At 41.5% G+C, this 16,904-nt stretch overlaps 1 protein-coding gene across 1 annotated transcript in view; it reads right to left on the bottom strand.

Annotated features, from left to right (window-relative positions):
* TRAPPC2L (trafficking protein particle complex subunit 2L) overlaps positions 1-16,904 on the bottom strand; it is a 51,473-nt gene that overhangs the window by 11,159 nt on the left and 23,410 nt on the right. The window contains exon 2 of the mRNA XM_069217541.1: positions 8,020-8,192. Within this exon, the coding sequence (XP_069073642.1) occupies positions 8,020-8,192 (173 nt within the window). The remainder of the gene's footprint in view (positions 1-8,019; positions 8,193-16,904) is intronic.

Genomic DNA, 16,904 nt, shown 5'->3' with positions numbered 1-16,904 from the left:
AGGAGGTGGAGCTTTTCGCAGGTGTGGCTGGCTTCTGGACAAATATCAGTAAATCTCAGGCCTTTAACCTGATGGTACTTCCCAATGCAGAGCAGCAAGTCTCGTAGATTCCTCATACAGTGGACATCAACATCCATTCCGTACCTAGGTATACAATTAGCTACGACAGGAGCAGATACAGCGACCCTTAATTAACGGACATTCCTTCAACAGTTTACCAAGGATATTGCCCAATGGTAATTATACCGGCTCTCGTGGCTTGGCGGAGTCTTGGGGATCAAGTTGACCACCCTCCTGCAATTCCTTTTTCTCTTTCAGAGCCCCCAGATGGGCTGAAGCTCTGTGCAAGCGACGATACGCAACTTTGTTTGGGCAGATGGACACCCCCACATGAGCTGGGATCAGAGCTACAAGCCCTCAGCTGAGGGAGGACTGGAGATCTCTAATCTCCTATACAATTATAAGTCGGTTCAACTCCACTATATGGTGGAATCGCCGTGGGAGGAGTCCGAGAAACACTGGCTATTCATGGACTGCACGGTCACAGGCATTCACTTGTGGAAGGCCCCGTTTCAGAAAAGGTTGCAATGCGTGTGGGGCCTCTACTCCTCCCCACTTACTAGAACGGTGTTAAAAGTATGGGATAGCGTGGTTACCCAAAAGGGTTTATCTATATTCCCATCCCACCGACACCAATTGAGGGCAATAAAGACTTCACGCCCGGCCTTGATCAAGCCACGTTCCACCTGTGGCAGAAGGTCAGAATACATAAGCCATTTGTTTGATGAAGAAGGTCCTCTACCGTTTGATCAGCTGTGCAAGGACTATACACTCCTGGAGACGGAACAACTGCACTACTTGCAGGTTAGACACTGGCACCCTACAATGCGAGCCAGAGCACAACGACCCCTGACAGAATTTGAGAAGTGTCTAGTAACAAAAACTGCAGACAAATGCTTGGTCACAGAAGTATGTAGTATTTTATTACATGCCTCCCCATCATCCAAAACCCCAGGGCAGAAATGCTGGGAACTTGAAATTAGCAGGCAGCTAAACCAACCCCCCCACCAGCCAAAAGAATGGAATGAGGTGCATCATAGAGCTCGCCACACTGTGCGTAACACCACTAGTATTGAGACGGACACCAAGTTCAACACGTACTGGTATCTTACACCATCCCCCCTCTGCTTTCAAAAGGGTAAGCCCGCATGCAGCACGGACTGCTGGTGGAACTGTGGGTCGCCTGGGACTCTACTCCACACCTCAGGATTCTCTGGGATTGCCTTAACCTAGCGCAATTCTGGGATGTGGTTCTTACCGACATAGATGTACATCTAGACACACAAGTGGCCCGCGTCCCAGCCTACACAATCCTGAGACTCTCCAATGCACTCACCTTCCCGCTCGAGTCCTTTAGAGGCTGTCATATAGGCCTGCCCTTAGGAGCAGCTCACACAGACCATTCTTGCACACTGCGGTGCCGCCACACTCCTGACACACCTAGGCTAGCTCCCCCATCTATGGCACATCCTGGGTTAGTACTGACATCTCAAGGAGACTCCTACAGAGAACTTCGGCAACCTTACATTTCTCTCCTGTCCAAAGTCTTCTGGGAACTGACATGTCTCAAATACTTGCGTTTGGTCTGCTTAACCAATATGGCCCCTCCTACACGGACTGAGAAAGCCTGAGAGACGGACACTGCACATGCTGACTAAGCACCAGCTCATAAGTTAGAAGATAGTGAGTATCCCGGGGGTTGGAGCGGTAGGGGATTGTTGACATTTTGTTGCAATATGTTTTCATGACTCTAGTCATAAGTGCTGCAACGCTTGTTGTTGTTGGCTTGATATTCTTTTATAGCCCTGCAACAATAAAAACAGGTTTGAACCATAAAATGATTTTCAATCATCCAACCACTGATCGCTGGTAAACAAAGTTGAGAGGGGTGTGAGAGTAGACTGCTCCACACTCAGCATAATTGAGTCATCAATGTTGTATATCTAAAAAGTAAGGCCAAATAAATAGTGAATTCGGTTACAGGCAGAACAGGAGTGGGGAGAGAGACATGCCCTACTAAACTCCACAGGTAAAAGGGTGCCAACTGAAAAGAATAGAGGATGGTTTGAGTGTGGTCAGTTAAGAACTGGTCAAGGTTGAAGCCAAGAATTTAATTTTATGCCATCACAGCAAAAGAGGGTAGTCTAGGGAAGAGAAGAGTTGGTTCCTTCGCCTTTGTAGAAAGTGGCCTGGATCTTGCCAAAGTTGGAATTAGAATTGAAGCTGGCTTGAAGCTTTTACACAGGGGAAAGACAGATGACTCAACAGTGTGAGGTGTCCCATACCATCTGCTGAAAAAGTGAGGATCTTTCAGCTTTAAGCACTTTAAAAGTGCTGCACCAGCTCAGCTGTGACAGGGAAGTGAGGTCCAAACGGATAGACAGGTGTCAGAGGGTGAGCATGCACCACCTATAGGGATGGATACAGCCCTCCAAGGTTACTGTGTGGAAGGTCTCAGGATAAGGCCAAAAGGCCAGATGTAGTATCAAAGTAAAGAGGGTGACTATATCAATATTACATAAATAGTAGGGGTGGGCGATAAATGCCGCTGCACCAGAGGAGTCCGCTGAATTTTGGCTGGTTCCAGCCAAATTCCACACTCTGCCACTGGCTGAGTTTTTTTCTCATGCGGGGCTTGCCAATGGTAAGTTAATTAGTGATAACTGGTGTCCCGATTGCCATTTTCAGGCACTAGGAGGGCACTCAGGGAGACTGTCTCAACGTAGGTGGTGGCGACGTTCGCATTGGGAAAGCTGTCGCTCAAGCTGATAATCTACTCAAGCAGCCGCAAACTAACTCAAGCAGCAGCTCCCGGTTCCATTCAGATTGATGACTCAGTGCGGAACAAGATCCTGGAGCTAAAAATCAGCACGGTCAGTGTGATTTACCGATTTCCACCTCTGCGCAGAACTCCACGGAATCTCACTGAGTTATGATGTAACTACACGGAATTCACATAACTAAACGGAACTCCACGAGTTCCGCCCACCCCCAATAAACAGCGGTCACTATGATGAAAATGGAAGCTCTTGTGTGTTGCTACTGTGAGGCAGTTCCATTTACCTCTTCAGCATTTGTAGGAGGGCATCCATTAGTGCCGACACCTACTTAATAAGCACGTTTGAGAGCTTTTGCTGAAAATACACTATGCCAGTTACAGGCATCTGAAATAGGCAATACTGTTATAAGTCATGTGGCGACTAGTGATACCCGCTTTACTGGGCAAATGAACAATGCCTCCAATTAACTTTTAAATCCCATCATATTTTGCAAATGCTAGAGTTTACAAAATATGTACCGCTTTAGTACCCAACACTAAAAAATAGCTAAGTCCTATCAAGTTTCCAATTTGGCCATTATTTAAGGACTAAAGCCACTGGCTTTCACATACACTTGCTAGGGAGCAGAATATAATAAAATGCCCAAAATCCTCTAAAAATTGACTTTGTAGTCAGTCAATTTCGAGCAATGTTATTGGTCCACTAATTAGGATTTAATTCTATGCATTCTGCACTGAAGCACACGGTAGATGCTGCATACTGCAGTGTCAACCAAAACACCGGTCATACTTTTAAAGAGAGTATATATATATTTTTTTTACAATCCAGCATTGAGCTGTAAGAAAGAATACTGTAGGGGCCTCATCATCTTTTTTTACACCATTAAAGTTTTGTTGCTGGTGTTTTGATGAGAATGGTGATAAAACAGAGCACAGAGATGAGCATTTGATTCTCAGTAGCAGAATAATCCGTAGAGTTACAGATAAGAAGCAGAAGTGAGCCAATAGTAGATGCAAGTCTGTTTGGAAGGGCGCAGGAGATGGAAGTTATCACTTGATATAGAATACACCAATGTTATTGTAAGTATGTAACTTCTTCTCACATCAGCAAAAGGGCTCCTACTACTCATCGCCTCTGTTGGGTGGGACCGACCTAATCGTGGCAATTTATACCTCCCACTGCATTTCATATATTTCACATATTAAGCTTATTTGAGTGCAAATTTCTCATTCATAAACATATTTCATGTAGTATTATTTACACATGTATACTGTATAACATCTGCTTTATTATAGTTTGATAGCTCAGCAATTATTTATATATGTATTCAGATGGTTTATAAGCTTTACAAAATTTAAGTGAACGTGCATTTGTCTATTCTTGCATTTGACATCAATGGATTTGAGGGCACCTTTCTCAAAATAATTAGACAAATGTATTTAAGCTAGGGGCAGACAACTACAAGGCAGAAAGGAATCTTCGACTTAATTGGGATCGAGCAAGCAAAAGCTGTAATCAGCCCTTGTGAAGGCCACAGGCACAGTCCCCTCAGAGCCAGGCTGGCTTATCAGCTTGCTGGAACACTAAAGCTACTGAGTGCAGAGATAGCCAACAATCTACTTCATACAGAACAACACTTCTGTTGTTCCACTCTGGACTCCATCTTTATATGCAGGGAAATTCTGAAAAACCACTGCAACTCTCAAATTATTTTTAATATTCGATTTCATATTTTTCATTGCCACTATTTGTTAGTTTTTACAATTACAACTATTTGTTCGTTTTTACAATTACAACTATACACATTTTATGCACTACGATAGGATGCTGATTTAATAAAATCATAAATCACATTTCTAGTGTGTATTCCGGAGTGTTTCTGCTCATGGTAAAAAGTGGTCCAGAACCGTATAACAATAAATAAACCTCTAAATCTCACAAGAATGATTGTTACCCATACTGCACTATCCTTATATAACAATAGTCAGGTGGTTCATGGACTACAGGTCACCACGATTCGTGTTTCTAGCTGGCATCTAGCCTGCACATTCGTCAAAGGGTTAAAAAACATAATCTGAGGCTGTATTTTGCTTGGAATAGAAAATAAAATGTATCAGCAAGGAAGCCGAGTGAAGGGTCAGTAAAGGAAGGGAGAATGCTGTAATCTAGAGGGACAAGACTAGCAGTAAGCAAAAATTCCACATTCTTACCCTTCAGAAAGTACTGGAAAGGGAGAATGCTGGTGCAGATACTCATACACACAAACCCTTCTCCGCACACTGGACAATAGGCGACCAGACACTGAGGTGCAGAGGATCAGAAGGGCGCTGGGAATTTGCAGAAGCCATGGAAGGGTCTCCACTGGTTTTTCAATCCTGAAAGAAGCCTTCTGTGAAAGGAATATGGACAGCTCTTGGCACTTTTCTGTACACAGGGCTTATTGTTGGCTCTAATAAATCAAGGAAGAATCGTGTCATCACTACAGACGTGCTACGCTTGGATTGAACAGACCCTGGCAGCCCAGAAAACTTCTGAACCGCTTAAGAAACAATATTTTGTAGTTAAAGACCTCAAAAAAATATTTTGAAAAAGGTTGAAATATTGGAGTTTTCCTTTGCCAGCAAGGGCTGACATTTGGAAGCAGGCATAGGCAAAAAAAGATACTTATTCCATCTCTCTTTATGTCGGGAAGATTGTGGGCATGTACCTTATGACATAGAAGTATTTCATCTCTTGTCAGAGAACTTGTATCAAAACCTTTTCATTCAAGATCCTGACTGGGAAATGGCGAAGCAGCATTCGCAAATATCTAATGTTAGTGAATAGGCTGCCAATTTGTAATAAGGAAGGTGGTTGCATAAAAAGAAGGAGAGGTCTGTGTATAGAATATTTAGGGATGTGTGCATTTGGGAATCCACTGTTAAGGCTACATGAAAATCACAGTACATAAGACTCTGTTAAAATAGAGATTATCACAGGTTGCCTCCAACCTGTCTGAAGTGGGTGGAATGTTGCTCTTATATTCTGCCATGTAATGCAAGACCATCAGAGCGTTGGTGGAGTTAAGATTTCACGCTGTAGAGGAGCTATTTCCTTACATATTTTTAGAACAGTAGGCTGAGAGCCCAGCAAACTGGTCAAACACTATGCTTCGTCCAGAGTTTTACACTTACCATGAGCATCTGGCACATTTTACAGAGCAGACATGCATTAACTCTACTACAGTAAACTGGTGCTGGATGCTGTAAAGACAAATGCATTCATCAGAAGTCCACGACCAGCAATAGGGACCGGCTGGTGTCGGAGTCTTAGTGCAACAGCCACCAAGTGGAACCCTGACAGCACAAATAGTGACAGCAACTGCTCCAAATCACTAAGCGTGAGAAACATTAGAATATAACAGATTGACTGGTAACTGAAAACACGTAAAATCATTAAGAAAATGTTTTTTGTAAACACAATTAGACATACCACATCATCTTCCCTATTTTGTTTTAAAAAAATAACACAGGGTTTCATAAAAGGATTTGATGCTAAAACAACATAGAAAAGCAAAAGCTTCTAAAAGCCAAAACATGAAATAAAACTAGCATAAGAAAAAGTCTTGCGACTTTGATGGTTATTTTGGGTTCCTCTTTTCATTTTTACCACCCTGCACATCAAGAGTGGAATCAGATAAGGGGGTTTCTTCACAAGTTGCTAATGGGGAAGTGGTGTCATTGGAAATTAGTTTTGGCTCCCGGTCACAAGGACAGTCAGCGTTGGTTTGCTGAGAAAGCATTACAGCACAGTCTGTGGGGATGCTGCTACTGCTTCCCATTGAAACCACAGAAGCAGAGTTCTCGTCCACAACACAGTCATACATTCCTGACTTCCCATTAAGAACATTAATTACAGTATAAGGTTTTGAATCATGAATTATCTTGGTTTGTTCTTTTGTCAGAGGAACCAAATTTAATTTGTTCCACCAAACTATCTTTATTAACAGCAGTAGACGGCTTGGACACTCTAGCCATTTTAATTGGAGCTGAGAACTTTACTTTTCCTTTTGGCCACTTTTAAAGGTTTCTTAATTACCACCCGGTCACTAACCTTTAATTCTACTGATGTCCCCTTCCTTTTTAATGTCAAAATAAAGTTTGGGAGACATATGCTTACTCCGCACCCTCACATAATGCCTCATATTCTGAACCCATATGTGTTTCTCTGAGAAATTATTTGCTCTTCCAATACATCCATGTGACGCTAGTCTACACAACACATTCTTCACATGCTTAACTTTATGCTTAATTAAAATGATCTTATACTTTTCAACATAAAATGGGTTCCATTGCCTGTCACAACTTCTCAAGGGTGTCCTTCCACTTTGAAAATCTCCGTCAAAAAGCATTCACACTTTGTGTTAGCAGATTCATTAAAATAAAGATATACATATTTGGAATAATATGCCACAACTGAAAGTATATAACTCATGTGGCTTTGTAACAAATTGTATGGACCTGAGAAGTCCATGGGAACTTTCTCCCATGGACCTCCAGGAAAAGGCACAGGACACAAAGGCTTCTCATTGGTTTTCCAATGTTTATCAGAAACCAAACACAAAGGACAATTGTTCAACTACACATTCACCTGAGCATTGAACGAGAGTCACCAAAAATGCAGTCTCAGACTCTTTGAAGCTGCCATAATGCCCAAACATCTTGTGTGCAATATTATTCAAAGCATTTCTTAATGACATGGGTGGAATAAACAGGTTGTGTCTCATTATCAGGTCATAGTCTATAGAAAGTACATCAGCTACCTATGCATATCCCCTCAAATCCGTACTTACACATACTGTCTTTGGCCCCTCATTCCTGATATTATCTAGAGGTATGATCAGTTGTCACAGAATACTGATATAGATTAAAGAGCTGACAAAGGCATGAGATACAACATTAAAGAAGAATTAAACGTGCACGCATGGAAAGATGGTAAAGATGCATCTGACAAAAAGAATGATGAAGAAGGGCCTTCTAACAGTGGCTCACAAAACACAGTACTTAAGAATGGCTGGTAATACCGGCAGCAGACAATATAAACAAACAATGTGACGCTTAAAGATACATCATATTTGTAAAGTATAAATTATTGGTGTTAACATTAGAAAGTGAAGCAAAATATCAAATGTTAAGGATACACTTTGTAATCTTCGGTAGGATAGAGCAAGCCAAGGTATAGTTCTCGTTGATCGGCAAGGGCCTTTCCCATGGCAGAGATCTTTTCATCCACAACGTCAAGTGAAGTGTGCACTGTGTAATGGAATTTCAATTCATTCTCGACTGGGATGCTTCGAATGTAGAGAGGATAATTCTAAAAGGGAAGACACAATATATTATAAGCAGCAAGCTCTAGAGCACACCAACGACAACCTCCTATGTCCACTGTCAGCAGTTCGGGAAAAAACTTCCTAGAGAAAATAATCATAAAAAGGATTAATGGTCTCAAACAACGCAACCCCATAGGAGGAAGGGAAGCACTCTGAGAATAGTTACTATTTTATGATTAATACACTGACAATTAGAATATTTTGCGAACTCCCAGCGATGATCGCCAACATTGTTACTTATCTGAGCCAAAGTGCTTTCCATATCACAGACGTAGTCCCACATCTTCCATCCTGGACAAACACTCCAGAATGTAAGCACAACTCCCAGTAGTCGAATTCAATGGCCAAAACTCGCCCACAAGTTGTAGAGACTCAAGTGATCTCGCTATTGCCTATAACATGTAGAAGAGGCCACTACGCAACCCGCTCTTCAGACTCGAGATAAGTGTCTACAAATAAGCCAACAACCAGCTCACCTTCAAAATATTAGACAACCTATTTACCAATTCAGACACACACAACAGTAATAAAACAGACGGCTCTGATAGGCTTAAAATACAACTTACAAACCTATATCTATTATACTACCGAGTTACATATGGCACTCCCATTGCCCTTCAACTAAGGTTCGAAGGACAGGAATATCTCTAACTTAACTCCACATAAACAGAAAATCACTCATGACTGTTGCAAGTCCTCTAAAGAAACTGAGAAACTTCGAGACAGAATGACAAATCAACAAAATTCAGGCATTAAATCAGCAGAAACGTGAGGATGGCACCATGCAGTACCTTGAACTACCGCACAAATACTGCGCATCAACAGGGGCGTAGCTTCCACCGGTGCAGCAGGTACAGTGGTACTGTGGCCCACGGGCCTCACGAGCCCACTGAACACTTCATGTTGCTACATTTTATAATTGAAACAGCAGCTAGTGTGTAGAATAGAGGCATTTCCTTCCTAGCACTAGGACTCATTGCACACTGGCTATGCCACATTTCAACTAGAAACAGTCCAAAAGAGTGGTCAAAGCGAAAACAGAAACAAATCCAAAATGTGCTACTAAGTGTCCAATTCTCAGGAAACTACAGTATCTCTCATTTAGACCTCAAATTAATTTCAAAACCACAATCGAAACTGAAGAAATCATGCTTGGTCACAGGTCCAGACAAATCCAAGTAAAGACACAAACGTAAAATCTCATCACAAGCCCTCACATCAGCCTACCAGCACCATGCAATAGGCCAGATGCAAAAAAAGAAAGAAGGAAGCTGTGTGGTGGTGTACAGCTTGGGAGGAGAATGGAGGCACACATTCTCAGAAGGAGGGTTTGCCGAACAAAGGAAAACATACCAATCACTACATGAAGATGGCTGGCCCACACCAAATTACTGACAATGCATTCCTACAAAAACAAGGAGTAAGTCTTCAAAAAGATTGCTACAATCCATCGACAGTACCGAAAAAACAGCTCTTAAATACCAGAAGCTTTAAGAGCTATTGACTTTAACAAATTATCATGTATATGTCTGCTGTACAAAATTAATGGATGTATGGTAGGACAATGCGAATATTTTACAATCACCTAAAGGAGAAGGATAGGGCTTCAGAAAAGAGTTTTTTTGAGAGAATACTTTGCTTCCATCCTTTGGAAGCTGTGAGCACAGGGATATGAGAGAATAAAAAGTAGGTCTCTCTCCTGACAGGAGTAGTTTTAAGTAGACACGGATAAAAAAATATATATTTCTTAATTTTAAACCAGGTCTACCTATTTTTACAACTCATGTTTTTTTGGTAGGTAGGCAAGTGCAGGTGGAAGCTTGAATTGTGTTTTCTTTTCTATCGACTCAATGCTTTACATTTTCTATCCATACTATTTGCCAGATTCGAGGGAGAAAAAAAAACAAAAAACAAGCATTTGCAATGCAATGGGTCTCGCATTTGCTCGAGTGAAAGCTATCAGCGTTGTAAACTCCTAACCGGACTTTTCTTGCCACATAAATTGAAAATGAAAAGCAATACAGTTTCACATAAGTGAGCCGATTTAAAGCCCCACGGCATCAGCGTGAAGCAGCACACAAAAGGAAAAAGAAGTTTGCTCGCAGTCAAACATATCAGCAAAAGTGCAATTAGCCGTGTAACAGGGGCTAACCACCCCAAGGAAGGACAAACATAAAGCATTTACCAACAAAAATAAAGGACTTTTGAAGAGCAAGCCCACAAACGAGTGATAGTGATGGGCGTGGGTAAAAGCCCAGAAACATACCAACACATTGGAAAAGCAGCGCTTGAGCTCTGCTATGCTCGACCTAAAAATGACAGTACACATTTTACCTAATGAGGAGGAGATAAAAATGCATTTGAATGGTGAAACATGCACCATCTGTTGAGTTGTAATTAACTTTTTGTGTGAAATAATGACAATTATGAAATGTATTGTAGGGTAGGAAGAAGTTTAAGCGTGGGATGAATACTCTGTTAAGACACCATTATTAAAAACAGAACATACATTATAAAAATGTAAATGCAGAAGCAAGTTTATAAAACAATTATTAGTGTTCTGCTCTGGAGATCAAGGCAATGTGGTTTTGCAGGATTTGAGAATTAAACATACACCAAGGACATAAATGCTTATGGAAGGCAGAGGCAACACATTTATGAAATCTGTGCTTAAAAGGGCATGGATTACCTTAGAACAATGTTACCCAACCTTTTGGGCTCTGTGGACCCCCACTTTATCATTACTGGAACTCGGGGACCCCCACTGAATCCTTATTGAAATAACAACACAGTGAATCATTACCGAAAGCTGGGGACCTAATCTGTCAATGTTGTTTAATTTTCTAAGCAGTCGCAGACGCCCTAAGGAGGCTTTGCGGACCACAAGGGGTCCCCCGACCACAGGTTGGGAACCTGTGCCCTAGAAGGGAGGGCCGCAGCACCTTTCAAACTGTTTATAGGCATACCACAGACTACGCTGAGACTGTTTATAGTCCTAATACATTTTGGAACCTTAAAGCAGATCATTATTTTTGTACAAGTATCTCGAAGAAAATGGTACCTGACAATTGACGTTAAAAACCATTGTTTTAAACCATTGTTACTGTTTACTTTTTCCAACACAAATTATTGTTTTAACGTTTCAAGAAATATACAACAGATAACCAACCCAGAAATAAATTATTAAAGATTGACACAGGGACCTGACCAGGCCTTGGATGGGTATGGTGGTGTGTCTCATTTTATAAAGGCACTGCATGATTTCCATTATATTTTTATTTTTTAGTGCAACTTGTGATCTGTTGACGGCTGCCATAGGTTTTCCATATTGTAACCCTGTAGGTAACAGCTCCTAACTATTAACTACATTTATTAATGAAAAGATGAGAAGCAATGTTGACCCTGTCAAGAAGACAGCAGCAGCAGGAGTCTAACCCCTTTAGCTGTCTCGCTAGCATGACTTTTACAGCCTCTGATATGGAGCATAAAAGCTAGAAATCTAAAGTGTTGAGTTAAAGTTATTTATTTGTTTATAAGTTTGTAAAGTGCAACATTTGCCATCGTGGTTGCGCCAGCGTACTCTATTCAGAGGGGAAAAGACTACAGTGTAATGTCCTGCGTGGACAATAACTTGTGGACAGACAGTACATTTTCACTTATTTTCACATATTAAACTGTTGCTTTCTTCTGAGATCACACTCTACTTAGGTGTGCAATTACCTTACGTTACGAGTGCACATTTAAATGAACCCTCTACAAAATGGGCACTTGCACTCGTAAATAGATTTATTCCTACTGAAAATTAAAACAACATTGCATAGTTTTAAGTGTGAGAAACCATTTTTGCAGGATGTGTTGAGGTGGCATTTCAATCGGGTATTCACAAACCTATCTGAGGTACTTTACACCCATGAAAACTGTTGATTTACTTCATTCAAGGACTGCAGTAATTCCATTATCTAGGTGGATCAGTATGCCCTCAAATTAGAAGAAGGTGGAGGGGACGAAACTTTTTCCCCAGAAGAGAAAAAAAAAGAAAACGATATTCCGAGCAAATGCACTAATGTGTTACATTTACATATGCATTCATGTAAAAATCACAGTTGCACTATATATAAACTTGCACGCATATGCCCATGTATTTCCGGGAACCTACAACAGTTGCTGCATCCACGGAGTACGTCTGGATTTTTTTTGCTAATTCTAATAAAATAGGAAATTTGCTCCAAGAGTAAAGTACACTGACGAATTGGTCTTTACCAGAAAGACACAAACTCCACCGACACTATGAAATATTTTCCAAACAATTTACCAAGGTTTCCTTTGGGCATACGCATTTGTCTCTCTACTGTTAATCCATGTTTCTGTTCGTCACCCACTATGTATATAAAAGTGGAATCGTATTTGCATTTCACCCAGGATGCCAATGCATGACCTCCTAAATGAATGAATTAAAAGAAGAATTACTGAAGAAAAACAATGAAGGGATCAAACACCTGATTATAAACCGAGACCTACACATATCTGTAACTGACTTCAAGTTCAGAGACCTGATATGTAAACTTGAGGTTAAAAAATTGGACACGTATTTTAATATGAGGAATGGCCCATGCATGGATGGGTTACTGGCCCTGTCCTCCATGTGGATCTTATAAGTTAATCGAAGATCTGGTGTTCAAGATCCTCTTTTGTGCAGATAAAGCTGTGCCGCATAGCGCAAGATAAGCGAGAACAGATAGAAAGATATAGTTGCCTTCTGTTTGTATTGTGTTCAATGAATGACAGCCCTATCCACACATGCATGCCTGCGCCCCCTACACTTCATGGTACCACTGAACTCCCCCTTGCCCTACAGCACAGCCCTGTCTGGCTGGAAATTGCCCCAGTTGCTGGAGCCAAGCTCAGCACAGGGCAGATATGCAGTTGATGTTTCCCACAGCCTTTAGTCTTCATAGAGAAAGTCATTACTAGCAATGCCATGAGCGAGATTGGATGACTGTGCGGCTCACACCGATGGACATAACTGTAATGGAGCCGCAAGCTCGCCCAAGAATGGCACGCCTTATTTTCACTGGAGCTCCAGTCTTCCACATCCATCTGATGGCTATTGGGAGACCAAAGGCTGCGAGTAGCTGGTCCAGTAGCATAGAGGCTGACAAAGGGCCTGCACCCAAAACCAGCTATGCATGGTGACAGGCTTTGTGCATCTGGGTGCGTGGCACATGGGTATTGGACGCAAATGGAGGATGGCCAAAACAGCTCACAGCAGGCCAGGCCTAGTGACTACACTCACTCTGCATTACCAACCAATGTGAACTGTGGAGGAAGGGGGAGTGGTTGGTTAGGTTCAGGTCAAGGCAGAAGACTAGGCCCTGCTGGCAACCCACGCTGCAGAAGGCCAACGTCTGTGTGACAGCGTTTGGATGCAAGGAAGGCTGGCCACAGGCCAGACCAACATCCACTACAACTGGCCAAAGAATGTGAGCAGCAGGTGATGCATGAGGATTTGTCCTGGGTCTGACCAAAAGACAGACTTTGCAGCCAAACCCTTCATCTGTAGTTGGTTGTAGAGAAATCTGATGGAGTAAATCATCAAAACCCCCAAATTTTCACTAAATAGCATAAGGGTAAGTATGTTATTGTTCATAACATATTAAAGTACATTATTAAAAACCTCAGATATCCCCTTAAAACACACACACACACTTACATTGAAGTCATGGATATGAAATAAAACCAAAAGAGCCCATAACATTTTCCTTTATGATTAGCTACAGAATTTCGGGTGTAGCTGAATACCACTGTTAAGTTTCCAGAATGTAAGGATTTCAAATGTACTTGTGATCCAATGAAGGCCGAAAGATTTCCTAACGTCTCACTGACCTGCTAAATGGGCTAGAGGGTGCTAATGAATGAGGCTGGGCCCTGATTATAGATAATATAGAAGTCTTGCTAGTGTGATAGTCCCTTGGTGTTTCAGTTATTTTGGCAAGAAAAAAATATATGAAATTGAAGACAGTCTTTTTTTGTATTTAAGCATTTTTCTATTTCTTTCTGGTTAGCTGCTTAAGGCCGACAATCAAGACATGACAACACCAAGTCAAGCGATGTTGTTAACCTCTGGGAGAGGCCTAAGTGAGGAAAGATACAACATCGTGTAGCACAAACCCCTTGTCCCTTCAGTGACTTGGGTTTCAAGTCAATAGTTGGAATCCATGATAACAGTGCAGTTTTTCAATTCTGTTAATGTGGTTGTCTACGGTCCTATATCCAGCAGCCAGGTGAACAGAGCTTCATAATTTCGACCTAATCTCCATTCATTCCATTTTGGAGGAGTTACGTTTATGGTGATCCTTTAGCACCTATTTTTCTACTACCAGGAGCTATTAGCAGTCTTGAGGTCTAGGGTTTCGATTGTTGTTTCAAATCTAAGATGACCGGCATAGTTGCAGAAAGTAATCTGGAAGGAGTTAAGATATCAGGATGAGGGGGCAGGTACAAACTCAAAAGGATGGGCATGTTTGTTGAGTACTTGGAGACACCTATCTTGCAGGTGAGTGCTGAACAGCTGACTGTTAGAAATGTGCCAATTTGCCCTGGAGGTAGCAATTTATCCAGCATATAGTCTTTGAGCTAGCAGTCAGTGGCCTACAGTGCTGAGTGTTGGTAAAATGTTGAGGAGTGGTGTCTCAACTCCATTAGCACCAACAGTGTTCTTGAGGTCATTATAGATAGATGTTGACACTGACTCAGTATTCCTTCAAATCCTGCCCAATTGTCGGACAGGTTTTTGTTCGGTTTGGCGAGCCTTAAGAGCTGTCTATCCAAGAGGTCTGTAGTTTGCTGGGTTTAACTCAGCCGTCCAAAAGAAGTAGTCAAGAGCCTACCTCTTCAGGACGGATTTAAAGTAAGATTGGGAACAATCCAGTGATAAGAAGCAAATGATGGTTACTCCTGTTGGCATGTCAGAACATATTCCACAGGAACGGCTCAAAAAACATCTGGAGTACAACGTCTACAGATGAGCTTGTGCTGCTTGTGCCTCTTACTAGACAACTGTTTTTCTTATTTGTTAAAATATTGAAGACATGTGTTTAGGTTGTGTGGCGGAGGTAATCTGCTTTTGTGGTGCTTGCAGCAGGAGGATGTCATTGCTCGTTTTTTAGGAATAGAAGATTCAGCTTATTCAATATTCATTTTTGATGAATTATGTCATCAAACCACTAAACAACTAGTGAGTGTATTTTAGATTGCTGGAGAGCAGGATGGGTTGTGAAATTCAGCGACTATTTGGAAGAGCTCCTTGGCAGCCATGCATCATCTGAGATGCATGAAGTCGCAGGATACGTTTCCTTTCTTGGAGAATGCTTTCTGTGTTGCAAACGAAGCTGTTTTTTAGGTCTGGCATTAACAAAGACCTTTTCATTTTAGTAAAATTATATATATAATATGCTTGCTTACAGTGGCTGTTAAACAACCCTCTTCAGTCACTGGTCTGTTACTGTGTCATTCACATTTGTCTTCCGCCCACATGACATCAAGCAAAGGTCAAGCGATCAGCTCACTTCAGCCACTGTCTAACTACAGAATGAGCAATGGCATTCTGCTCTTGATTGGTGCCAGGGACTACTATGTGCTTTTGATGAAACAAAAATGGATAAGACTCTGATGAAACAAAACGGTGTTTGTAATAAACCTCTGCACAAAACATTTCAAAACAAAAACAATTGGGGAAAAATAAAAAGACTGGCAGCCAATACCAGAAGTACTGGCTTTGACAATGTTTTTCATCACCAAAGTAGCATATTTTCCTCCATTGTCTTTCAAGGCATACACATATGGTTTGTTTTTCACAGATTTAAGTCTGAAGTGAGCCAAACCGATGTCCATCTGTGCTACGAACACGTTTTATTTTGAGCTGGACCACCAAGTCTAAAGTCTCAGTTATTACTGATACAGCAGCTTTAGAGAGTTTGCCAGGTGCATAGGCAGAGAAAAATCAGTTTAGCGTGAAAGGTGATTAGGCCAAAATATTGGCCGTGCTTAGCAGGCTTGGTTATGATAGGACCTAGAAATAGTTAGGCTGAAGATTGAAATTAGCGCTGGTGTGGTCGCTCCAAACTGAGGGGGTCTTTCGTGCGATAGAAGTTAGTGCAGCATCAGTATCAATGGTGCAACCTTCTGAAAGAGGAGATCCAAGGGGTGAATGGGAAAGAAGGCATGAGGGTTGCCTTAGTGCCTGTTTGTTAAACCAGAGGCAGAGATTTCATAAAATGTGGATAAGCAAATGTACCATTAGAATGTGGGATATTATGTCCAGAAGAGGGAAATCTGGGTTGTGTTTGGGAGGTTGACAGATGAGAAGAAAGAAGATGGCAAAGTTTGAGTATGACAAGCAGTAAACAAGTTACAATTCGCATTCTATGATTGAGTAGTATATTAGTGGAGATGGCTAAGCATCTATCAGGGACTGCCTCGTGTAATATATCAGTGAGTGATTATCTCCTAGCCAGATTTATGTGATGAAGACATGCCTGAGATAAGAAATTGTAACACGTCAAAAATGTGTATTCGTTCTTGCTTAATGATCTGATGGTGATTAGCATGCAGTATACGTGTTTGCTGTATTGCCTGGCAGGGTTTGTAATCTGTGATTGATTATGAAATTCTGATTGCTTTTACTGAAGGGTCAGTAG

The sequence above is a fragment of the Pleurodeles waltl genome, chromosome 12 (genome assembly GCF_031143425.1).
Source record: "Pleurodeles waltl isolate 20211129_DDA chromosome 12, aPleWal1.hap1.20221129, whole genome shotgun sequence".
Lineage (NCBI taxonomy): Eukaryota > Metazoa > Chordata > Amphibia > Caudata > Salamandridae > Pleurodeles > Pleurodeles waltl.
Note: the sequence above shows the minus strand (reverse complement) of the source record. Positions and strands in the feature narration are given on the sequence as shown.